The 24,831-nt window shown below is 51.5% G+C and overlaps 9 protein-coding genes across 9 annotated transcripts; 3 read left to right on the top strand and 6 right to left on the bottom strand.

Moving 5' to 3' along the window:
* Positions 1 to 363: 363 nt before the first annotated feature.
* Positions 364 to 1,408, bottom strand: ssn8 (cyclin-dependent protein serine/threonine kinase regulator SSN8; the record flags this gene model as incomplete). Its single annotated transcript, XM_053093834.1, has 3 exons — positions 364 to 899; positions 976 to 1,185; positions 1,249 to 1,408. The coding sequence occupies 3 exons, from the start codon at positions 1,406 to 1,408 to the stop codon at positions 364 to 366; spliced, it is 906 nt and encodes a 301-aa protein (XP_052951366.1).
* Positions 1,409 to 1,581: 173 nt separating this feature from the next.
* Positions 1,582 to 4,350, top strand: KD926_002038 (calcium-binding mitochondrial carrier protein; the record flags this gene model as incomplete). Its single annotated transcript, XM_053093833.1, has 9 exons — positions 1,582 to 1,624; positions 1,678 to 2,178; positions 2,259 to 2,339; positions 2,436 to 2,643; positions 2,784 to 3,403; positions 3,456 to 3,517; positions 3,579 to 3,682; positions 3,739 to 3,771; positions 3,831 to 4,350. The coding sequence occupies 9 exons, from the start codon at positions 1,582 to 1,584 to the stop codon at positions 4,348 to 4,350; spliced, it is 2,172 nt and encodes a 723-aa protein (XP_052951365.1).
* A 742-nt stretch (positions 4,351 to 5,092) lies between these two features.
* On the bottom strand, positions 5,093 to 6,596 carry KD926_002037 (glutathione S-transferase family protein; the record flags this gene model as incomplete). The annotated part of the gene is made up of 5 exons (XM_053093832.1): positions 5,093 to 5,674; positions 5,810 to 5,988; positions 6,069 to 6,155; positions 6,251 to 6,410; positions 6,480 to 6,596. The coding sequence occupies 5 exons, from the start codon at positions 6,594 to 6,596 to the stop codon at positions 5,093 to 5,095; spliced, it is 1,125 nt and encodes a 374-aa protein (XP_052951364.1).
* Positions 6,597 to 6,910: 314 nt separating this feature from the next.
* On the bottom strand, positions 6,911 to 10,825 carry ubaA (E1 ubiquitin-activating protein ubaA; the record flags this gene model as incomplete). The annotated part of the gene is made up of 7 exons (XM_053093831.1): positions 6,911 to 7,049; positions 7,113 to 9,897; positions 9,956 to 10,041; positions 10,102 to 10,190; positions 10,256 to 10,395; positions 10,445 to 10,742; positions 10,802 to 10,825. 7 exons carry the CDS (start codon positions 10,823 to 10,825, stop codon positions 6,911 to 6,913), a joined length of 3,561 nt encoding a protein of 1,186 aa, XP_052951363.1.
* A 349-nt stretch (positions 10,826 to 11,174) lies between these two features.
* KD926_002035 (putative gamma-tubulin complex component GCP4) lies at positions 11,175 to 13,532 on the top strand (the record flags this gene model as incomplete). Its single annotated transcript, XM_053093828.1, has 1 exon — positions 11,175 to 13,532. One exon carries the CDS (start codon positions 11,175 to 11,177, stop codon positions 13,530 to 13,532), a length of 2,358 nt encoding a protein of 785 aa, XP_052951362.1.
* A 2,718-nt stretch (positions 13,533 to 16,250) lies between these two features.
* Positions 16,251 to 17,259, top strand: KD926_002034 (putative short chain dehydrogenase/oxidoreductase; the record flags this gene model as incomplete). The annotated part of the gene is made up of 2 exons (XM_053093827.1): positions 16,251 to 16,518; positions 16,580 to 17,259. The coding sequence occupies 2 exons, from the start codon at positions 16,251 to 16,253 to the stop codon at positions 17,257 to 17,259; spliced, it is 948 nt and encodes a 315-aa protein (XP_052951361.1).
* Positions 17,260 to 17,920: 661 nt separating this feature from the next.
* Positions 17,921 to 19,928, bottom strand: KD926_002033 (putative MFS transporter; the record flags this gene model as incomplete). The annotated part of the gene is made up of 4 exons (XM_053093826.1): positions 17,921 to 18,599; positions 18,680 to 18,747; positions 18,818 to 19,473; positions 19,565 to 19,928. The coding sequence occupies 4 exons, from the start codon at positions 19,926 to 19,928 to the stop codon at positions 17,921 to 17,923; spliced, it is 1,767 nt and encodes a 588-aa protein (XP_052951360.1).
* Positions 19,929 to 20,357: 429 nt separating this feature from the next.
* On the bottom strand, positions 20,358 to 21,337 carry KD926_002032 (uncharacterized protein; the record flags this gene model as incomplete). Its single annotated transcript, XM_053093825.1, has 2 exons — positions 20,358 to 20,884; positions 20,950 to 21,337. 2 exons carry the CDS (start codon positions 21,335 to 21,337, stop codon positions 20,358 to 20,360), a joined length of 915 nt encoding a protein of 304 aa, XP_052951359.1.
* A 580-nt stretch (positions 21,338 to 21,917) lies between these two features.
* On the bottom strand, positions 21,918 to 22,895 carry KD926_002031 (GILT family protein; the record flags this gene model as incomplete). Its single annotated transcript, XM_053093824.1, has 2 exons — positions 21,918 to 22,401; positions 22,462 to 22,895. 2 exons carry the CDS (start codon positions 22,893 to 22,895, stop codon positions 21,918 to 21,920), a joined length of 918 nt encoding a protein of 305 aa, XP_052951358.1.
* Positions 22,896 to 24,831: the final 1,936 nt, after the last annotated feature.

Raw genomic sequence — 24,831 nt, 5'->3', positions numbered from 1 at the left:
TTTCACATGGTTTGTCTTGCATACCGGATGGCAGAGGTACTGTGTACACTCGTCTTGTAACTCCTAGACTTTAGAGACTAGATAATTTAAACACATGCCTCATGAACTAGTCTACGGAGTAAGTGCTCCGTAGGCTAGGGATTTTACTATCTATAGAACCCCAGTGTAAACTCAGTTGGATATATATTCAATGTTAACATACTGACTGCCTGTATATGTATATGCATGGTCCGATGCAATGATAATAGCATCTCAATGGCTAAGTGATCGTTGGTCGGAGACCGGATAGTAGAATTGCTAGGGCTGAACCAAAGACGCCGAATGGTGGTACCGTAGAACAATGCTTTCATATCTATTCAAAACCTACTTGTCAAGATTCCTGCTCTTGATCATCCGGCCTAGCAGTTCCTTGCAGTGCTTTTCATTGTATTGCTCCCAGACCTCGTACAGCGACACTAGCTCCTGAGTACATTCGATGACGGCTCGGATGTCAACTTCGCTCTCGGCCAGCCAGCCGATGAGTTTCTGAATCCGAGGGGGTGGGCCGCTGCCGTTCCTATCCCCCAGTGCCGCAAGAATATTCATGCCCCCATCTCGCATGGCCGAGGCTATGGGAGCCGCAGATCCATGGAAGTTGGCTTGACTCGGTTTGAACACAACGGCAACAATAATAGCCATGACTGCAATGACATGGGGCGGATAAAGTAGTGGCAGGTCCGTCAGGTAATGATCGTTGATCACTGACCATGCGAGAGCAACCTCATCGGACGTCAGAGCTAATTCGGGCTGTAGCTCCGATAGCGTTCGGTACGGGTGATGAACAATAAGCTGAGAGTTCATCTCGGAGATCAAGGCAAATTCACACTCGCCCAGCTTTGACACATCAGGAGCGATAAACTCTGCGCGGGGAAGATTAGCGGCTATGAACACCATGTCTTCCCGCAAGAAGGTCATGTATAGATGAAGGTGTCTCACCCGGCCAGAAGTTACGCGCTTCGGCGACGACAAAGCGGATATGTTGAGGGCATTCTTCCATTTTGCAGGCGAGATAAAATGCGGTGGTCACGACCAGATAAGGATTGGTGTGTCTGATCTCATTTTTGGTGTAGAATCTTTTGATGTATACTTGGGCCGTTGCGAGCGCCTGTTGTCGAGTCGACATTCTCTTGCCGAGTTTGATCAGTTCTGCCGGATTTTCAGCTCTCAGTCGCTGCGATAAGCATCACGTAACATCTCATCTTCTCTTACGTTGGCTGAAATAGATATTGAGCAACCTTTGATCCGGCAAAGGAAACTGGGAATGCGCGATCTTGTCTCGTTCCTTGAACCCTTCACGGATTTCCATCAACCTTTCGCGCGTGAACAGCCAGTGTCGACGCTGAGTCGACGCCCAATAATTGGCAGCCATAGCCCGTTCGGCCCCGTGAAAGGAGGGGAGCCGGGAGTAGTGTTATATAGACCTAGACTGACGGGGAGGTCGGGGCTTTTAGGAATTCTAGCATTAGATCCCGATCGACCGCGCAGTCATGGCGGAATTGAGGGGGATCAGGGTCTAACGATGTAGGTAATTGTGGAACGACGATGTCGGCTACTTGGCCAACATGGATGATAGAAGAGTCACGGAGTAAGTAGTACAGAGGTACAACTTACAAGAGAGCAGCCCGAGACAAGGCGCAGGTGCGCCATCCCAAACAGGCCTAGTAGGGTTGGTCCCCCGTGGCAGTCCCGTGACAGTTGAAAGCCCGGGCCGACGCTCAGTTTTCTTCCGGCGGAATGTCGTAAGGCAAAGCAAATCATTGCGGCTGGATTTCTCATGGCTTCCGCGCTCTGTTTGCCATGTCCGCGGAACTACTGCGACACCCTCCTCACCATCTAAACCACAACTAGTCTTGCTGCCCCCCCGCGGATTCGATGCCCACCTGGTTCCTATTCTCACTCTTGCCCGGCCGCGACAGGCTACTGATCTCCGATCCTCAAACCCCGTGACGGAAAACCCCTCCCCTGGGAAATATCATGTCGGCTGGCCGGTAATGGCCCAACTATCGATCATGGCACCCGACGAATCGAAAGATGAACGTGACCTGCGAGTCGCGAAACTTTGGGAACGATTGGGGGTCCCTCGAGACGGTCGCTTGGATTTCAATGGGTTGAAGAAGGGGCTGAAGAAGATCGACCACCGTGAGCATGACCTGCAAGAGCTGTTCCCGTGCTTTGCTTGCCGCGCAGCCGACTGACCCGATGACTCTCCATCTCGATAGCCCTCAAAAATGCGGACAGTATGTTGCGGAATGTCATGAAAACCGTCGATACCAATAGCGATGGGTATATCGATTACTCAGGTAAGATCACACGTCGGGATCATGGACGTGACTTGTTCCTCTCCCAGAGTAACTGGCAACCATGCCGGTTAGTTTTACAAACCTAATGAGTCCCAGAATTCCGGGCCTTCGTCGACCATACTGAACATGGGTTATGGCACCTTTTCCAGAGTATTGACCGCAATCACAACGGCGAAATTGATAAAAACGAATTGAAGTCCGCCTTTGCAAACGCGGACCTGACCGTGTCCAACGCCAAACTAAATGAATTCTTCGCCGATGTCGATACGAATAAAGACGGTGTCATCTCGTACGCTGAGTGGAGGTATGTACGCGGTCGATCCTTGCCTCTCCGTCGCTCGATCTTGTCCTTTTCGCGCCACCTCATTCCTGTTCTTTCCCCTCTCCTGACGTCTGTACGTCATTTGGGGTTCTGGCTGACTCGGGCTAATGACTCGTTGATAGGGACTTCCTCCTTTTATTACCTGCCTACTCGTCCTCGAACTTGCACGCTGTCCTTTCCTACTACACGGCCACGGGCAATCTAAACCCGGAAGGAGATGTCCACATCAATGATCTACAGGGTTTAGGTACAGACCACTCGTTTCCTAGCCGTTATATCTTGGCCATAAAGAACCTTTTGTACTATATTTTCCCAGTGCACGCCTTGGCAACTCTCATCCCATCGGCTTATGCGGAAGTCGGCGGGGTGTCTACTCCCGGCCCTGCGTTTGACCATGCTTCTGGCCCCTTAGACGGCGACTTCGACTTGGAGTGGCTGCCTATACCCAGGACTGTCGCCATGTGGATGTCCTTCCGATATTATGAGCGAAAGTTGACAGAAAACACTCCTCAATTAGGTTACTTTATTGCAGGCGGGATTGCTGGCGCCGTATCACGAACAGCAACCGCGCCCTTGGACCGACTGAAAGTCTATCTCATTGCGCAAACCGGTGTGCAAACGGCTGCTGTTCGTGCGGCCAAGGATGGTGCGCCGCTGAAGGCGGCGGGGACCGCATCAAAAACGCTCGCAGACGCGGTTAAGGAGTTATGGCGTGCAGGAGGTATTCGGAGTCTCTTTGCAGGTTGGTTTCGCTCCGGTCAACACGAGAGAGAAGGCTTGACTAATGACCATAGGGAATGGATTGAACGTGTTGAAAGTCATGCCTGAATCGGCCATAAAGTTCGGCGCTTATGAAGTCAGTTCCTCCTCGTTTGGCTAATTGACCAGCCTACAATTTGCTAATGCGATGAGCTTAGTCTGCCAAGCGCGCCTTTGCCCGCTTTGAAGGCCACGGCGATACCAAACGTCTTGCGCCGACGTCGCAGTTTCTATCCGGAGGGTGCGGTGGAATGGTTGCCCAGTATGTTACCGTGAGGATTCAAGTCAACTCTGAATTTCAAGCTGACCGCGAGGTAGATGCTTCGTTTATCCACTTGATACTCTGAAATTGTAAGTAAATCTATCCATGCAGCATCATTCTCGTTCATCATAAGCTCATATTATCCTAGTCGAATGCAGTGCGAGACGGTTGAAGGCGGCCTCAAAGGCAACAAACTTATTGCAGCCACAGCACGCAAAGTTGTGAACAAACATGGTCCCTTCGGATTTTTCCGTGGCCTGCCGCTCGGACTTTTTGGCATGTTTCCATATGCTGCAATCGACTTAACCACGTTCGAATACCTGAAACGCGGCTTACTTGCGCGCAAAGCTCGCATGCACCACTGCCATGAAGACGACGTCCCTTTGAACAATTTTACTACCGGAGCTATTGGCGCGCTTAGTGGAGGATTGAGTGCCTCTGTCGTCTATCCGCTCAACGTTCTCCGGACCCGAATGCAGGCTCAAGGCACCATTCTCCATCCCCAAACTTACGACAGCATTGGCGAAGTTGCCCGCAAGACGATACAGGCCGAAGGCTTCCGTGGATTCTACAAAGGACTGACGCCGAACCTTCTCAAGGTTGCGCCTGCGGTTTCTATCAGCTACGTTGTATATGAGAACGCCAAACGAATGCTTGGTTTGCGATAAAGCCGCGACTCGGTCCCGAAGCTGGTGGCTACCTGCAACTACCACCGAGCTCTGGGACCCTCCTGATTCAAAGCACGCTCATTTCCACTTCACCTTGATTTCTCTAAATTCTAGAAATTTTTGCCAAGATACCCTCGCAGCCATTTAGCCCGATTTGGTTTTGTTCTCCCTCTTTGGAAGGACAGCAATGGATCTCTAGCACGTGCTTGATACGGCATCGTCGCCCCATTTCTTTCACATCACCCTCAATCTTTCTAATCGGATATACTAATGGCATTTTATTCTTAGCCCATTTTGCGTTTTCTGGCATTGAGACCGGCGGTCTTCTCGAACGGCCATTCCACATTGGAAACGGGCGTCCCGCCGACTTTGTTCGCATGGCAGGCGTCGTGCGTTGCAGCATACTCTGGAGTTCACTTTCTGCTCGTCATCATCTCATTTATTCACCGGATTCCCGACCTGTCGAACCAGCGATTGCACCTGGTTCGAATTGTACTTAAAAAGACTTCTTTTGCTTCACGGCATCTATTACACGATAATGTGGGTGGAGAGGACATATACCTTGAAAATAGTTGATATGCATTTTTCACATACTATGTTAGACTAGACTATTTGGTTAATTATATAAATATTGCAGTTGACATCAATTCCTTCTTTTGATAAATCATCAATACCAGCCAAACGACCTCAAGCATGATCCAAAAACCTTTTTCTTTTTGTGAATTGTCATTGGGATCATTGTTCACTTCTTCACTGCAGCCACAGCCACAGCCCTCACCTCCTCATCCTGAGGCAGAATATCCGGGACCGGTCCGACAGGGGTGATTCCAAACGGGTTGATCTGCTTATGACTCTTCGTATAATGTTTCTTGATGTGTTCGAACTCCGTCGTGTCCCGGAACGCTGGCACCTGCCAATACAAGTGCCTCAACCAGCGATGCACCGCCGGATAACCCGAGCGAATATCCCGTACATTGCACTTGAAATGCTGCACGTAGACGGGGTCGAAGCGCACGATCGTCGTGAACAGCCGGATATCGATCTCCGTGATCGCTGACCCGAAATAGAATGGTCCCTGGGTAGTGGCCAGATGCTCCTCGATCTTGTCCAGGGAGGCGAAGAGCGTCGTCACGGCTTTCTCGTATGCTTCTTGCGTGGTAGCGAAGCCGGACTTGTAGACTCCGTTGTTGACGTCGTTGTAGGTCCAGTCGTTTGTCGCGTCGATGGAGGCGCGGAGTGCGCTGGGGTACAGGTCGATGGACTGGTATTGTTGGGGGAGGAGGGAGTCGAATTCGGTGTAGAACATGCGGATGATTTCCGCGCTCTGGTGTTGGTGTTAGGTATGTTGGTTGGTTGGAAGATGGGGTTGCGCGCAAAGTGGATGTGTATGGGGATGTGAAAGAATGAAGAAATGGATGGGGTAAGGTAGATGGCGCAAAGTTCTCCAGGCTAGACATACCTCGTTGCTCACGATGCGCTGGGTCTTCTTATCGAAGAGAACGGGAACCGTGAATCGTCCCGAGTACTCGGGGTCATTGGAGAAGTAGAGCTCGCGCAGATGCGTATACTGGGGATGCAATGGATCCGGGACCGCGTTTTCGCCAGGCAAGTTCTCCTCTTGGGTTGCGAAGCGCCAACCTACTCAGACCACATATCAGCCGTTGTCCCCTTTAACAACTAGTCATTTAATATAAATAGAGATGGAGGGAGAGTCAAACCTTTCTCAGCTAGATGCCAATGCACCGACGTGAACGAGATAATGTCCTCCAGGCCCTTGAGCTTTCGCGTGATCAAAGTCCGGTGCGCTGTGCGAGTTTGATGATATTAGTCTTTTGCTCCCCTGCGTCTCCTTACAAAGAGAGATAATAACAAGGGAATATAATGCAAGTACCCCAGGGACAGGCGTATGAGACATAGAGGTGGTAGCGATCCTTCTCCGGGGGGAATTCCGCGCCGGGTTTGCTGGAGATCCAGTTCCGGAAGACGGATTGCTGACGCTTGAATTCACCAGACTTGTCGTTGGGATTGACCCAGTCGGTGATCTTGTGGGAGTTTCCAGTCTAGGATTGGGTCGCTGGCAGTTAGTATTCGAGGAATTGCCGGTAGGTAGGGCTTCTATGGTAGCTTACAGCCATCGTGCGTGGAGCGATCGATCGTGCGGAGATGCTGGATGGGAACCCCGCGGTGGTGTTGAGGGGCAGGATGTGGCGGGAGGACAGCTGGAGACGGCGGAGGCCAGAGAACATGAGAAGTGAGGGGCAGAACGAGAAAGAGAGAGAGACGATGGGAACGGCGTCGATACGAGGAGTATAAATAGTGACCGGAGAAGGCCTGGACGGGGCTGAAGGCGTCGCGGAGAGAAAGACGAAGCCCAATCAGGGTGCGGGGAGCGATGACGTGTGCTGACAAAGCGATGCTTGGTCATTCTTACGGATGATTTAGTGATGGAGGCACATTTAGTTATTTACCAATGGCTTTCTAAGTCTTGAATCATCAGGCACTAACATAATAAAGGCACGTTCACTCTAGACAGCGCTCCACCTCGTTTTCCCCTTCTCATCTACTTCCTCAGCTTGACCATCACATATGGAATCTCAACATCCTCCTCCGTCTGATCCTCGGCGGTCACCTCGAAGATGATATTTCGCTGGTGGTCGGGCACGGGCTTTTTGCTGACATGCTCCACCAGTTTGCTCATCCTATACAAGAGAATGTTAGTCAATCAACAGTCGGAGGTTATTTGTAATGAAGGGATAACATACGGCAGCGGAAGGCGGTCCTTCACCTTCGCCGGGGGATAGAAGCTGGCGTAAAGCAAGCTCACTCCGGAGCTCACCATGCTAATCTCCAATCCAAGGTCGGAGAAGTACTGAAGGAAGTCCTTGAGGGGGATGTCATCCACCTCAAAGCGATCCCAAAGCTGATCGATGGTCTTTTCACCATCCTTGCCCTGGTACTTGCCCTTGGGACTGGCAATAGGCTCACTGAAGCCAACGAACGGCAACGCAAGGTTGACAAAGCCGTTCTTGTATTTCTCAATATCATCCTGGCCATCAATGATCTTGTACAGCTCCAAGGCAACCAGTCCAGTAACCAACGCAGTCGTGGTGGCGATGGCAGGAATGATCTTGCCCGCAATGAACTTGGTCTTGTGGCGGTCGGCCTGAGGAATTTCATAGTTGTCGGCACGAAGGTTGCTGGCTGCAGTGATGAAGTCGATGTGATGGTTGGTATCGTCGTCCTTCTCGAACTCCACCGGGGTCAGACGGAAGCCAGCAAGCGATTTCGGCGATGGCAGAGCATCGACAAGGCGCTGGATCTCCGTGTTGTCATCGAAAGAGGATCCGCCAGCCTGGGCGTTCGGGTCGGGATCGTTTTCGTTGGCCTGGATCTTCACGCCGGACCTCGGAGTAAACTCGGGGATGATGATGTTGTCAATAACCTTGCGGTAGTACTCCTTGTCGGCGCCGGGGTTCTTGATGCCGTAGTTGAAGGCATGCAGGTTGGCTCCGGCGATCACAAATCCGAGGTGGGTGGGGTTCGTGGCGTCGAACTTCAGGGGCGTAGGAGCACGCTTGGGTCCAGACCAGAAGGGCTGACCGGACGACGTCTTCGAGTCCCGAGGGAAGTTGTAGAGCAGCTGTTGGATTGCGTTGTTGTACTGGGCCTCGAATTGGTTACGGGCCCAAACAATGCAGTCGTCAAAGGTCAATGGCTTGTCAGCCACCAAGAATTCGTGCAGCGACTCCAGAGTTTGCTTCTCGTTGCCGGCCTGTTTGAGGGTCTGTTCAATGTAGTTCGGCTGGGACAGGTACATGTTAACGGACTCCGGGGGGCCGACAAAGTAGGTCTGGAAGAGATCCCGGGCCCAAGCAATCGTATGCTCAATCCGGTTAGGGAAACTCTTCAGCGTGCACATGGGGAAGGTTTTCTCTGGGGGATCCTGCGAGCTCGAGTAGGATTCCGTGATGTGCGGCAGGACCACCTGAGTGTTGCCCTTGGTACCGAGAGTGCCGCTCTCCAGGAGGGGCTTTCGGAAGAAAACACAACGGCGATCCACGTAGGTTCTCGCGTCGACATTGTCCAGAGCGTTGGTGACTCCGTCTAGTTTTTCCCAAAAGTCTTCGTTGAAGATATGCTCGGTATCGGGTCCCACTCGATCCCGCAAGGTGACAATCTTGCCCTCCAATTCAGGGTTCATGGCTTGGACCGCGGCGGAAGCGCACTCACTCTTCAGCTTGCCCACGTCCTTCGAGCGGAACAGAAACTGTCGGTTGAGGTTGCTCTTCTCGATCTGGTCCATATCGGTCACATAGATCTTGCCCTTGGGACCGGTACCAAGACCGATCATAGCCCAGTTTTTCAAGGTCTCACATCCAATAGCTCCAGCTCCAACAAGGAACTGAGTCACGTTGGAGATCTTCTCCTGGTACTCCTTACCGAAGACGGCAATCTGGCCGTCATAGCGGGTTCCCAGAGGTTTGCAGCTCTCCTCCGATCTAGTGATTGAGGTGGGGAGGGACTCCAGAGAGTCCACGTAGAGCCATTGCTGAACGGGACTGAATTTTCCGGAAACCGCCTTCAGGACTTCCTGTGCCGCAATACCACCAAAGAACGCTGCCAGGGGGTTCAAGTCACCGCGAGCTTGATAGCTGAGCTCCTTGATGATTTTCTCGTCCAACTCGACCTTTTCTTCTTGACTCGACGCCAGATCGTTGGTGAGCTTCAAAACTTCTTCGGCATCGCTCTCATTGTGAGGGCGAGGAAGCTGGCCATCGTGAGCTTCCGCGAACTTATGAAGTGCCTGAATACCAATGTGCAGCTGCTGCGGCCGATCGAACTTGGCAAAGTCCGAGATGACAAACTCGGGCTTCTTGAGTTGCTCCTCGAGCGACTGGAAGTCAACAAACTTCGGCATCTTGACCTGAGAATACAGACCACCCTCCTTATAAGTTCCAAGTCCGGAGACGTCACCGATAGAGAAGGTGTACGGTCCCTTAACGGTAATCTTCCGGGGAGCTGAGTTGTTCAGAGCCTCCATACCCTTGACTTCGGTGAATGTCACGAAATCGCCGTCTTCCAGGCCATGTCGGGTCTCATCCAGGGCGGAAACCAGGCCAGTCTCATCGATGCTGGCCACGATACCGCCGACGGCTTCCTCACCCGTGGCGTCTCCGATGGTGAAATTCTTGCCGAAATCGTTGAAGAGGTAGCCGAATAGACCGAATGTGTCCGCAATCGTTAGGTAAATGCCGTTCTTGTGACAGAAGTCGGCAATAGCGAGTTGTTCTTTCAGAGGCGTGAGGGTAAGCACCACTGCCTGGTAGCGCTTCAACTGCTCCAGATCGTTCACAAGGCTATCACCCTCGTGAACTGTGACCGGGACGTATGAATTCAGTTCCGCGACTCTCGGGGCCGTCACGTCGGCTCGGGGTTTGCCGACATCTTGGGGCTGAAGGAAAAACTGGGAGGACAGGTCCGAAATGGCAACGGGGGCAGGATCGAACAATGTGAGAGATTTGACACCGGCGAGGGCAATGTTCTTGGCTGCGAAACATAGTCAATACATGATCCCCTGCGGAGCCACAGCAGCTTGGGTACCTACCGATTTCAACACCCAGGCCTTTCAAGCCCACGACAAGGACATTGGATGATCCCATACGCTTCATAGCCTCATGACCAAGCACGTATCTTAAGGAGTTGCAGATTAGTATAGCTCCTCAGCTTGATATATACTCAAGGGTAACCTACAGCTGTCGGCTGTACAAGGACTCATCGATTTCCCCCTGCTTGATCATTTCCACAGTTTCCTGGGGGTTATCTACCTGCATTGTGGAGTCCTACAGCATGTCAGAGCCTCGGTATTTATACAAAAGGACCGTCGAGTTGAGATAAAACAACATACCGTCATGATCTTCTTCTCCGGTCGAATTGGTGCTTTGTCCGCGGACGCTCTCCGCTTTCCCGGCTTCGCAGCGTCACGAACAGGGATTTCGGAAGGAATTGTGAAGATCGGTGCAACGAAAGCCTTGCGTCCAAGCAAGACTTTCCGACAGCGGGATGGTGATGTCTACAACTGCCAGTGCAGACTGACTTAAGGGAGGGGTAGAAGCGGTCAAGTACCGGACGAGGCGAGGGGAGAGGGAAGGGTGCAGAGAAGTTCTCTGGCGCTCAGATATGTGTATGATAGAAAAGACCGGATTCACAGGGTCTGGAGATGCTAGAGACAGATGGAGAGGAGGTGGGAGAGAAGGAACGAGAACCGGCCAACTGAATAATCGACTAGTCGGCGACGTAAGAGGGACAAGCTGTCGCGGCTGACTCAGCAGCTGAGGCCCGTGATTGGCCACAGCCCCGCGGATGGCCTCAGGCTGTCTGCCCACCGCCCATGACTGCGCGTGACCGGGACCTCCGAGGAACTCCGTGATGGCTGCTTCTTGACGGCACTCACCATGTCCAGGACGGTACCTGCCATTCACTGCTCGTTCTTCTACTATGGGCAAAGGCAGCTACCCCCTCAACTAGCGGAAGTTCTATTATAACAGCGAGAACGCCTCTCCCCTCTGTCTGAAGGTACCGAACCTCTCTACACGCGACGCGCGCTGCACCCGGAATTCTACATGGAAGCAACAAATCAACAGTCGGTCGATTTATATGTGTCGGTACGAGATACTGGGTCGCGGGCTATTATATTGGCAACGTAAAAAATCCAAAAAAGACATAGAGCTTTCTTCTAGGTTCGTCCATACTTGTACCGCAATTGTTCATCGTGCCATCGTGCCGTGCCTGACTTTTACCGTACGGTATAGAGAGTTCCCGACAGAATGCTCCACGAGGTCCTCCTCTCCTTATCCGGCCAACCGTCGCCACTATCCAACCTCTCCACCGAAGGAAACCTCGTCGCTGAAGATGCTTTTTCCCTCTTGTCTCCTCCGGAGAAAGCCCTCCTCGCCCCCCTTGCCCATCTAAGCCGACTCCATGCCAGTCTGCGCACCCACACAGCTCGAATCTCGTCCTCCCATGACTCCGTGATTTGTCGAGCCGTATCGACGGCAATTAGCACGCAACACCTTGGCGAGTTCCAGAAGAAGATTCTTGAGGTCGAAAGAGCAATCTTGGTGGAGGATAGCGGATATGTTGGCGGGTATGGCATTGTGCCATTATCAACTATCGTCGGGGAGTTTTCGCCCTGGACGCGACGACTGGAATGGCTGTGGGAGGTGGCGAGATTTATCTTTCCCGAAGGAAGACACGATAGCTGTACTGGTGCATCATTGATCGACTTCCTTCGGGCAGAAGCGCAGACTGGATACGCGGATATTGAAGAAATGGCATTGCACCTGGTCGATGCGGCCGAGACTGCTTGGATGAGGCAATTGTCGACATGGCTATTGTATGGGAATTTCCCAGTATTGGGAAAAAGCGATTTCTTTATACAAGACGAGAGTGCAAATTCTGGCAATCACTCCGCAACTACGTCCAATTTTATTCTACATACAAAGCTGCTACCAAAGTTTGTTTCGCCACAGACGGCGTCGTCCATTTTGTTCATTGGGAAAACCTTGAATCTCATTAGAGCAAAGCGAAGTACTTCGACAGCGGGCTTTTCAAGTGGACTCTCAACGGCACCAGTCACTCTTCATGGTGATCATATCGAGTATCTTGCCGCCCTCAAATCCCCCATATCAACTTCAAAGCTCTCCATGGCGATCAATTCAATTCGCTTATCGTTGGCGCAGAGCACCTTTTCGAAGCTCCTCCCTCTCCCAAAGATTCTCGAAGTTATATCTGTCCTCCATGACTTTTTGCTGCTACGGCGTGGTGAATTTGCGACTGCGTTGGTATCGCATGCTGATCGCCGGTTGCACGAGAGACGTCGCAAACCGGAGGTCCTAGGCTCCAGAGACAACTCTGCCGGTGTTCTCCGAGGCCTCGCTGTTAAAGAGGGCGACGTGACGGCCGCATTGGCAGAGACCTGGGTTGAACTTTACTCATTACAGAATGAGGAGGACAGTCAGGATGATGAGCTTGATCTTGCTAGGGACCTTCTGCGACTGTCAGTTAATGGTTCGAAGGACAGCCAACAGTCAGTTGAAGATAGGGTCGACCTTGAGCAGGTTACCGACATTTCTAAAATTGTTTTCGAGGATCTTCTTTTCCCAACACCAACATCACTTTCAGTACAAGTACGCCCACCCCTTGATTTATTCCTCTCCTCTTCCGACATCTTCACTTACTCCAAGATCCATTCTTACCTGTTGGGTATCCGGCGTGCCCAAATACATCTCGGCGACTTATGGAAGCGTACATCTTTGCGCAAATGCTATCCATCCCCATGGGGCCCGCCCCGGAGCAGCACCCCTTTTGGACAAAATAAGCTTAAAATGAGGCGACAACGAGACAACGCACGACTTCATCAGATGAGGCCAATCTGGGCAACGAGTAGTGCCTCGCTTTTTGTGGTGTCTGAGATCGGTAGCTTTTTCCAGGGTGAAGTTATCAACGGCTCCTGGCAACACTTTCGAGACTGGATCGAGGGGCGACCGACTTCCGGAGGCTCGTCAGTTGATTCCCGACCGCAGACTGCAGCATCATCGAAGACGCAGGAATCCGGCTTCGAAGGGATCGGTCAAATTGCGAATCAGCGACATGATCCCGAAACATTAACCATTGCACACCGTGCATATCTATTCTCTATCGTTCAATCTCTATTCTTGACGGATGTCCCCTTCACCAAGGCACTACGGTCCTTGCTTACATGTGTCGATCATTTCATCGCCCTAGTGGTACGCCTGGAAGGCATTCAACGGAACATGGATCTTGAGACGGATGAAGGCGTCGTGGATGCTCTGGTAGACTATGCCGGAGAGGAAAAGGAAGTTTGGCAGTTGTTGAGTGCTGCGCATCGTCAGGTGGAGGCGGGTATTAAGAACGTCGTGGCCCGGCTAAGGGATATCGACGACAATCGATCAGGAGAGGGACGAAAGATGTTCGATGCAGCTAAACCACAACCTGGGCTCTGGTCAGGCCCCCCGCAGAGCGACACCAACGCAGAATCGGCCATCGAGCATTATGTGCCTCGGAAGGCTGCTGGTGTTGACCGACTGCTGATGAAACTGGACTTTGGGAATGCCAATGGAAGCCTCGGACCTACAGCCGCTGTGGCAGCTGGGTTCGTTTAAGATGCACAATAACGCTTAACCCGATATTTAGGCTAGGCAGAGAGATTCTGTTGTCTCTTTGGTTGCCATGAAGGTCCAGCGACGAATGTAATGTTAATTTAACAAGGAGTGCCTTCCCTCTAGAAGAAGAGTGTCAGCCTGTCAGGTGACAGGTGTTAAAGCAGATCCGCTAGTCCAGATCCGGCTAATGTGACCAAACAAGCAAAACATCCACTTTGAACTATTTTCTTTCTCAAATCGCTCTTCGTCTGACCAAGTAGAGTACGCGCATTCGGACTCCGTGCCTGAATTAAGTTTCCAATCCCTCAATCCTGAGGAGATTCTCCCGCCGTTCTGCGCGTATGCCGCGGTTAGGATTTCCTGCTTCTCCGGAATCATCATTGGAGCACTCCACGGTCGCGGAAACACTTCCACTCTATGGATAGGACACATCCTTCGCCTGGTCTAGTGATTTCTCATCCATAACTCCTCCATCAGCGGAAGTAGGTATTACCCTCAATGAATTGAATTGCTGGGCTGTTCTTGCACAGCCTATCTCACACACCAAAATGGCCACCGTCCAACCAATCGATCACCGTGATGACGAGTAAAACGGTTGGGGATCCAGGGACATCTCATCAACAGTCAAATTCATCAGCTGTCTATCGGTATATGGGCTTACTCGGTCGCCGGGCCGCAGCTCCCATGCAGAAATATCGACAGATTGCTCGCCGGAGATTAAAACAAAAGCAAAGAAGATAAAACTCTGAAGACGCACATGATTCAGGGTCCAGTCTTGTCACGGTTACCTATTTGGGTAACCCGAGATGATCTCCACCCGAACGGATAGTTTCATTTGCCTGCGGATCTCGTCCAATTCTGATTCTTGCTCTGGTTTGTCAGGCCCGCATTCCTTTGAAATTTTTATTTTTATTTTGACTTTCCATGGGGCTTTTTTTATCTCTCGATCCGGATGCCATTCCCCCCTTGGAACCCGACATTGCGGCATCAATAAAATTAGGGCTGAATATTCCGCTGCCGTTCCGCTGCTCTGGCCGGAGATGATATTGGGCGCAAGGGGGGCAAAAGGGAGAGGGAACCCCAGATTCGCGGAGCCGTAGATGAAGGGAAGAGGAATTGATTGGCTTGGCGGATCTTGAGGCATATTCCCTGACCCATATGGCATGCTACGAGCCTATCTACCCATCCTCCTATCGGCTCGTCCATGGGATTCTCGGGATGTCATTTTTCGGAAACTAGGCTACGCTGGCAAAGTGGCAACCGGCAAAAGTACGGTCCTTTTTGTGGGGAAAGGGGTCAATTCCCAAGAGACAGCTGTAAGGAAGGCCGATCCTCCCTTCCCCTCCCCGAACACACGGTCTCAAAGGGGATTGGAAAAATAAGAAAATGACCAAGGATCACAAGAGGAGTCGCGGCGAAAGATCCTCACTTGGATATCATCCAAGCCACCGACATTCACCACATACACTATTGCTTAGGAGACATCTCATGTGCCCTCCCTCCGTTGCTATAAAAAACCATCGGACGCGGGGAAACGGTTGAGAGCATGGAGCAGAGAGAAAATCTAGAAGGATGGGTGACCTCCCGAAGATTGGGTCCCGGCTGCAAGGATCAACCAAGATCGGCCTGTCGAGAACGCGAAACCTATCAGTACCTTCCTGCAGGATTGTTCCACAGGAGCGTTCCATCCTGCGAGGGCGGATTACACCACCACTCACGATGCCGAGACGGTCATTGGAGGGAGGGCATTCCCCAGCACTTCCGAAGCATACTAACCAGTGCCAGAAGCTCCTCCCTTATGCATTGCCCTAGCGGAGTGGAACAGAATCCCAATTCAATCACATTCCTCAGAACGAAGGGAAAAGAGGAGCTCAATTCGATTCAGACAACAGAATCGAATGAGGCACGGATGATATTCTGGCCAATTTTTTTTTTCTTCGTTGCCCTTTTTTTCTTTTTTTTTCTTTTTCTCCCCTCCCCCTTTGACCGCTACTATCGTCGGGACACGTTCCGCCAAATCTGAATCTGACCCAGCTTCTCGGCCTCCCCATACTCGGGAATGCCGTTTCGGTGGGGCATTCCACGAATGAATGATCGTCATCCCTCGATCAAATGATCAAGGTCGCTTACCGTTCTCAGCGGTTCTGCTACCGAAAGTCACGATGGCTTCATGGACCCAATTCTCCCTACCATTGCAGTACGCTTCGTGTCCAATGCCCATCCATGGCTGTCTTTCCCCCTCTCCCGGTGGCAAGCTTTTTATGGAGCATAACTTGATGCATGGGCTAGCCCCATGCCCCCCCATGTACCGTAGATGCTCCCGGGCGATGAATTGGTCTGGGTCGTTGAAATCACCGCCAGACCAAAGATCCCGATGGCGGACCCATCGAGGATATCACGCGGTCATTCTGTTTTTTTCTTTTTTCATTGCTATGCTTGTTTCGGCTCCTTCGTGCAACGGAAATTGATTTTTGCTTTCGGCCGGCTACTTTTGCTTTGCCCTGGTCTGGCTCCTCCCAGATCTATAAACCCCAGCTTCTCCGAACGAAAGACAGAGCAATCGTCTTCTGATCATTTCATATCGCGGTCCCTGGTCCTATTCCTCTTTGCGTGCCTAGAAATTTTTGCTTTCTTGTCCTTTCTGCCGCCCGACTCTTCCGGCTATTTATCTCATACCTGAATTTATTTTAATATCTTCTCTTCCTCTTCTCCACAACCATGCCTTCTACCTTGTCCCGATCGCTGTTCCAGACGGCACGATCATTCCAGCCCTCTTCTAGGCTCCTACCCCTCTCGCGGGTAGCCTTTTCCAGTACACATAGCGCAAACCACATCCAGACCCGGTCGTCCTCGATACCGCAAGGAGGCAACAATGGCCCCCGGTTCAAGGAGTTTGATCTAGCAGGCCGTGTCTACGCCATCACCGGTGGTGGCCGAGGACTTGGACTGGCCATGGGAGAGGCCCTGATGGAAGCGGGCGCTAAAGGTTCGTGTTCCTATTCCACCGTCGATTTTGACCGTCAAAGCTGACCAGATTTTGAATGCAGTACACTGTCTAGACCGTCTGGACAACCCTCATCCCGACTTTCTGAAGGCGAGAGAGCACGCCGAGAAGGAGTACGGCGGCAGCATTGAATATCACCAGATTGACGTTCGTAACGACGCAGAGGTCAACGAGGCCTTTGCCGAGATTGCTGGCCAGAACAAGCGGCTGGACGGCCTGATCGCCGCCGCTGGAATCAACCATCTCCAGAGTGCCCTGGAACACTCCCAGGTGGCGATGAACGAAGTCATGCAAATCAACTACAACGGGGTTTTCAACTCTGCCACCGCCGCTGCGCGGCAAATGTTCAACTACCAGCAGAAGGGCTCCATCCTGCTGATCGCGAGTATGAGCGGACTGATTGCCAACAAGGGCATGACCTCGCCCGTCTACAACTCCTCAAAGGCTGCCGTGATCCAGCTGTCTCGCAGCTTGGCTATGGAATGGGGCCGCCACGGTATTCGCGTCAACAACCTTTGCCCCGGCCACATTATCACGCCCATGGTTGAGCAAGTGTTCCAGCAGAACCCGGCTGCCCGGGCTGTCTGGGAAGCCGAGAACATGCTCGGTCGTCTGGCTTACCCCGAGGAGTTCCGCGGCGCCGCCCTCTTCAGCATGAGTGATGCTAGCAGCTTCATGACTGGCAGCACCATGCTCATCGATGGCGGCCACACGGCGTGGTAAACATGTCGAACAAAAGGCACGAAGTCCTTGTTACGCTACCCTCGAAGGGAGTAATTTGAAAGAAACACATGGAGAAAAAAAAAAAAAAAAAAAGGTTACGACTAAATTCACGGATAGACAAAGGGAAATGGGACAAGGCCAAAAGAGAAGAAGAAAATCAAAAAATGAATATTGTATAGCCCGCGCACGGGAGTTGGAGGATACCTGAAGAACATTTTGCATAGTCGAAAAGGCTGGGGGGAAAAAGAGAACATTCGTGGCACCATCTCGCCTTCTCGATGTATCATACATACGCCTTTTTCCTCGCCTTCATTCTCTTATTTTTCACCCTTTCTCAATTTTCTTTTTTGTTGATTGATGCCCCTGGGTTTGCTTTTGAATGTTGATTCTTGGATATCTTTTGTTTCTTGCCTTCTGCATGATGAATCGGTTAGTGAAGCGCATCAATATCAATTCTTAATGGGTGGGACTAGACTGGACCTAGTCTCTGGATTTTATTCATTTCATTTGTTCAGCACGAACCTGATTTCTATTTCTTACAGCTTTTCTTGTTCATTCTCATAGAACTTATTCTAATATCAACCAGCCATGGCTTATCTGAGATCCAATCAATGACCCCCAAAATAGAGAACCAAATCCAAAAGAGAACATGAAATAGAATCTATACGATATACGTAAATCTCTCCTCCACATTATACCTCAAAGTAACGCCCCTTCGACTCGCACGACCCCCCATCAACACCTCACTCTCCTCAGCCGCACCCGCAGCACCCGCAGAAGCAGCGCCTCTACTACCACCACCCTGCATTTCAAACGTATCCTCCTCCCCTTTCCGCTGCACCCTGCGATTCGCCCTCTGCAGCAGCACGCGCAACAACAGCGCCAAGCCCGCCACCACCATCATGAAGAACGAACAGGTGGCCATGCCGCGCACGTACCACGGGCTATCACTCGCGGGATACAGCCGTGTACCGAGCAGGGGCCCACATTGGCCAATGACATTCAGGACGGCGATGCTGGTGCCCTTGCCTTCCTTGGCGACGCGGTTGTCCATCGTCCAGGTCATGATCAGCGTGGTGGCGGAGAAGAAGCCCGAAGTGGCGGGGTAGACGCAGAGGTAGCGGATCAGGACGTGCGCGGTCGTCGGGAGATGCGTGTGGAAGTGCCCGGTTAGCGCGATGATCAGGTATGCGGTTGAGGAGATCACGGCGTGCAGGATTAGGTAGGGGCTCCGGGAGCGGTTGCGGTCGGAGATGTAGGCGGTTATGAGCACGACGATGAAGGCGAGGAGGTACGGGGGTGCGGAGAGGGCTTGCGAGGTGAGGGAGGAATAGCCCATGCTGGATTTGGTGAGAAGGGGGTTGGTTAGCTGGGTTGAAGACAAGTGGATGGATGGGGGTGAGGTTGTGGAGGTACGTACTCTTCTATAATTGTAGGAAGAAATACAGGCATGGAACTGAATGCTACATTGCAGCTGAAGAACATGAACTATACGACAGGTGAAATGATAATTAGTATGAAGTTTCCACGATAAGCGAGCTCGATGAAAAACACTTACAGCTGCAATATAAGACTTTGGATCGGCCAGGGTCTTTCCCACTTCCCTCCAATTGAATTTACTTTGACGCGATCCCTGAAACTCCGATTTACTCTCGCCCATTCGCAGTTTAGCCACGGTTCTCTGGCGCGGATCCAGAAATCTGGCGCTCCCGGGGGAATCTGGGATCAACAACCAGGCGAAAACAGCAACGATCACGCTGGGGAACCCCTCGACTAGAAAGAGGGTGCGCCAGGGAGAAATTGGGCCATTACTGCTCAGCTTGACGATCACCCACGCTAAACTACTCGCGAACGACGAGGCCAAGGGAGCTGCAGAGATGAAGAGTCCGTTTCGAAAGGCCAGCTCCTCGCGTTTGTAGAAGAGTGATAGATAGAATGGCACACCGGGCCCAAATGCTGCTTCGGTGATTCCAAGTAGAGCTCTCAGGAAGACGAGGACCCCAAATGAAGTAGCCAGAGATTGAAAGGTCGCCACAAGGCCCCAGCCACATACGCAGAGTGCGATGTAGATGTGTGGTGGGACAACGCGGTACATGAGCGTCATCCATTCGAACAAGATATAAGTGATGTAAAACGCAGTGAGAAGCCACTCATATTGCGAAGAAGACAGTTTCAAGTCTTCCATGAGTCCTGCAATCTTTGCATTTCCGATATCTAAAGCTGAAGTTAGCTACTCCGCACTCACAGATACGCAAGGGGCAACGAGGGGAAAGTGCTGCTAGACTAGAGCTAGTCGGTAACGTACTAGATCGATCCAGGAACGAAAGCATGTACAGCAACGCGAGGAACGGCACAAGCTTGCGATCAAATTTCTTCACAACTTCCCTTTCCTCAACCACCGTGTATTTAGGGAGGCTGGATTGTTCAGAGTCGCGCCGCGCATCCCCATAGGACTCGTAGCCCGGGTCGCTACCGGCATCGGAAAAAAAGTCCTCATCAAGATTAAGGTCTGTCTGGAGCTTCAACGAGCCAGGTGGTGGACGACTCCCACTGGAGGGGACATGTTCTTCTTCCGATCCATCAGACACCGGCGTATATTGAGCGCTGGAGGATCCGTTGCTAGAAGTGGAAAATGCGGCCTCGGTCGGCTGGGGCCGCAAAAAGGCCATCTTCGAATAAAAAGGGTGTTGGGATTTTCTAGATGTCCATGTCTGATGGGGAACTAAGCACAGTAGATGCACAGAGCCAGCATCTGAGAGGCACCGCTAGAAGTGTTGATGAACGACGTCGATAGCTACACTGATAGTAACTTAACTACTTCATGCACCCCATCGCTAGTCACATGCTTTGATGCACGTGGCATGCGTCAGGGGCGTGGTTTGCCAAGCATCACGTGGTCACTTGTTACGTGCACAGAGCCCCCAGTGCAATAATTCCATTCAGATCCTCATGACACATTACAATACATCGAGAATAGAGAGTCGCTACCCTACCCAGAGTAGCTTCGAACAGCCAATTCCATGTATCCTAGCCGCAGTCTATTCCCGACCCGGTCCAAGTTCAACCATCCTGGAGATCAATACCCATACTACCGACGCCTAGGACCGATATTCAGAAGGACGATATGAATCAACCGTAATTCGACGGGATCGACGGGATCGGAGTCGCTTGTGTGTATCTCTGCCCTCGTTGTCATCAAAGTGGCGCTTTCGGCCTCCGCAAAGCTCGGCGACTTTATCTCTGGCGAGGGCGAAGTTGCTCTGCAAATCCCCAACGGCAGCGTGGTCCATCATCGCGTTCTGACTGAGATACAGAAGGGCATTCTCGGCTGTATCCCGAAGGAACCGAGTGGCGGTCATGGAAGCGAAACCACCCGTTTGTAGTTTTTCGACATAGTCACGTCTAGCTTCATAAAACACTCCCACGATTCTCTCAGCTTGATCTCGAACGCCTTGACTGTCGGACGCGTGGGAGGCGTTGCTCCGCCGTGGGACGTAGTGGCCGATGCGATGGTCGTTGGGATTGACGTCTTCGGTGCCACGCACGGTACGGTCGCTCAATTCCCGATGGGGCTGTTGGTTACGAGAGGAGAGACGGATTTCTGGGATAGCGGCAGACTCAGTCTCTAATCCGCGCGCTTTCATTAGGCAGGGGGCGTGGGCCGAATGGCGGCTAATAGGACTTACGAACCTCTGTTCACAATAGCTTGCAGCTCTGCATGCTGGGAGAGAATATCTTTGCTCTGCGATTCAGGAAAAATCGGAACGATACCGAGAAATTCGGTCATGTAAAACTCAAGAGCTCCGAAATCGCGTGGATCTTCTCCGTACCGGGTGAGAATCAGTAAGGCCCTGTCATAGATAGTGATCTGGTCATTCTCGGGGGATTGAGAGCGACATCTGATCAGCGCGACCTGGCGACGGATGGCCTGGAAGATGAGAGCCGACTCGTCTCCGTTGTTGAGAATGTGCCTGAGGGCCGGGCCAGGTTCGGAGACCTTAATGTACTTGCGCACAAGCTCGTCTACTTTACTCTCGAAATGCTTCTTGGAATGATGGCAGCTGCGATTGGATGACATGGCTGTGATGAAGCGTCCTCACTTTGAAAGTGAGGAATTGGCTTGGGGTAGAGTGCGTGAACGAGAGGAGGGGGGTGGAAGGGGTGAGTGTAGAAGCGATGGAAATGAAAGATGGCAACTTCCAGAATGAGTGAACTTGGTGCTGATGCGCTTCCAGTAAAGGTTAAGGACAAGACAAACAAAATCTATGAGAGCAGCAGAATCCGGTTCAGGTGAATGATAACAGAACCCCCCGGCATGGTAACGACATCGCCGGTGATTCTTAGAAAACGTCCCTACACTGGTAGTCATAGAACGATTTACCATAATCGGAAGTATTTGTTACTTTGTCAACATAGCAAGCTAAAAGGTTTCCTATCATAGCGAGGGATAGTGGTTCCAAGTGTCAAATATAATTAATTCATTGTTGTCCGGGATTAACCAGTTCTATGAAGCTCCCATAAGCTATAGTAACAATAACCAAGCCAGACCGAGACCAAGCCGGCACAAACCTGCATCCAAAAGCTCAAGTTCCTATAGTCGCCGTGACATTAAATTATAAACCGTAATGAACAATCACATTCCGAGTGGGCCGTGGGAATCAATTTCTCTCCCCCCAGAGTTTGTTAATCTCGTCAACAAGTACTGGCACCTCACTCCCCTCCCCATCTTCGGCGCAGTCCTTCCAAACACCACCATCTCGGACACACCAGGTCGAGTCATCCAGCCGCAGCGTACAGCTTGTCTTGACCCCAATGTCAGCGCTATGAAGAGCACTTTCTCGCAACAACGCGAGGCCACTCAGACCACCGTTTTCCGGGTCATCTTCTTGCTGACTAGCACACCGATTCAAAGCATCAAAATCAATGCCATGTTCCAGGGCACAATGATGTACAAGTGCCCGGTCTGGAATGTCCTCGTATGAGCTGACAAGGCAATTGGCAAAGCCAAGAGAGCGGATAGTCGGCATGCGAGTATCGCCACCTTCGGGAAACGGCAGGCTCTGAGCACAGAGAATGAGTATATTACCGATACATTCACTGGGACCATGCATGCATTCGATGTCCGAAGTCTTGTGAGAGACCCTACGCCAGCTGTTAGAAAAAGAAATGGAATACAAAATAAGGTTGAGAATATTTCCCTACGTTGCAATGAAGGACAAGTCAAAGTCCACTTTGTCGCTGATTTGCTCCATGGCTGGCACAACCAACTCTTGCAGGCAGTACTGAGCATCCGGACATTTACTCATGACGTGGGCCTCCAGAGGAACCTTCAAGGGCTCCTCTTCGACGAGGTCCATCAAGGGCAGCTCCGCGCCCTCCGTGGTAGTTGAGAAACCATAGAAAATACGCCTTGACAAGCCATGGCAGCTGAAAAAGCGGAAGCCCGAAGTCGTCGAGATCAAAGACCAGCCTAGCACGAGCAAGGGTATGAAGCTCAGGCCAATGATGGCGAGGGTGGCGACAAAGCGACGGCGTCGGGCGCACTTCGGGCTCGAGGCAGGTGAAACGGGAATGTCAACATCATCGCCATGGCAGGAGCGGGTCTCGTCCCGAAATAGAAAAGGTTGTTTTTCCATGGGTACCGGGAGCTGGGCGGATCGAATGGGAGGGGTGGATGTCATCCAGACTCAAAAAGTCTCAAAGTCAAGGGAAGGGAGGAAGAAGATGTGGGGGAGAGAAAGTTGGGCGGGCGAAACTGCGACTGCGGAGATGCCGAGTCCTGCGGAATTGGCCTGAGGTTACACTCCCCTCTGGCCTGCCCCGGCCGCTTCGGGCCATCCTCGACTTCATCAACAATCGCGCGTCTTTGTTCGCTGCGTTTATATTATCCTGTCTTATGGAGCCTAGCATTATTGATCTTACTATGAACCGGGCCACCTCTGATCTTCTGACCCGGAATTGCGTGCTCTTCAACCCGTGCTTATCTCGCTCATCTTCCGCTCAGGTTACATCGCTTGCGTCCATACCCACAACCAGGTACGCGATGGGGAATAGTCAGGAAACGTCGAAATTCAACGGAACAAAAAGACTTTTCGCCGCCGCCTCAAAGAATTGCGTCGCGGCGATATTCCATCGTCTGTATGACAGATGAGAATCTCTACCGTTCAACACTGCATCCAGTTCTTTGCAATGCAACTACAAACGGGCTGCCTCGCTCAAGCATGCCGATTGCGACCTAACCGAGATTGACTGACTACATATACTACCTTCAACAGACTATGACATCGCTAGACTAGGGTTATGCACCTTGCGGAGCGATCTACCCTTGTCTTAATTCCCACAAGCGTATGCAAGTCAGGCTACGAAGGTTGTGGCGGCGTAAACCTGCCTATGAAAGATCATAGCTTGCGTCTCCCCCCTCAATGCCTACTATCACACTGCATATACTACCATCATGATCACACAGGCCTCGACCATGCTGCATACCCTGCCAAGGACCGGCTAAGATGCTCATCGGCAAGAGAATTCGCTCAAGCATCGGAGCATCGTCTTGTGGGATTATTCTTGGTGCTGTCACTCCGGGAGCCCGCTGGACATCTCTGCGGAACCATACAAGCAAGTATAGAATGTTCCCAAATTGTCAGGAAGATTGTGGGCGCACTCACAGCACCTCGATTGTGGACCATTTGCCTTCTTCGGTATTACTGACAACCTGACAAGTCTAGACGAGCCGAATCTTTGTAATTGACAGAATTGTGGTGGAGCTCGACCACCAAGGCACCGAAAACCGTTGGAGTCTATCTCGGATTCGCCAAGACTGAATCCTACGAGATGCGCTCCACCGGTCTGCTATTGGTGATCTGTGGAAAAGATCAGCGTTTGACTAGTGGATAACACACCGCTGTTCATGATCGCGTCCAAGATTCAGCCTATTTCGGTCGATGTCCGATCCATGCTTGTTAATGGCGCCTTGTCTCGGTTGCAATACGGCAATGCTATAGAACCTACCGCAAATTACTGCTTTTGGCCCTATCATGTCTGATGAGTCGCGAAAGACTGGATAGAATTGCAGGTTATACTGTAGGAATAAACACAGGGAGGTATATATACTTCAAGCGGCTGGAACAGGTTCGAACATTTATCCCTCCAATATGGGTACTCGAAACGTAACTTTGGACTACTTGAATGTCACGAAAGAGGAGAGCATCACAATTTCCACAGATGTCTAGAATCAATGGTTCGCATGTGAGCCATCGAAGAACCCGAGTCCCGCTATACTTCCGCACAAAACAACACAGTTGATCGAGTCAATGCTCAGGATGTCTCACTCCTACCTACCTAGGTCAATTACATTTTGTGCGACTTTGATTGCTGGGAAAATGTCGAAGCGTTCGTCGAGCATCTCTTGTCGGTCTTACAGGTAGTATTTCCCAGCATCCTCAAGCCCTCCCCGGTCTTAGCACGTAGTCCACACGGGTGAATGCTCGCCGGAAACCGGGTTGCGGAACGGACTGGAGTTCTCGAAAGATGACGCTTGCAGGGGGCTGAATATTATTCCTGTTTTGGCCTCGA

This window comes from Aspergillus affinis (genome assembly GCF_023601865.1).
Source record: "Aspergillus affinis strain CMG 70 chromosome Unknown NODE_140_length_87538_cov_87_433439, whole genome shotgun sequence".
Classification (NCBI taxonomy): domain Eukaryota; kingdom Fungi; phylum Ascomycota; class Eurotiomycetes; order Eurotiales; family Aspergillaceae; genus Aspergillus; species Aspergillus affinis.
The sequence above is the reverse complement of the archived record's forward strand: the minus strand, read 5'-3'. Positions and strand labels throughout refer to the sequence as shown.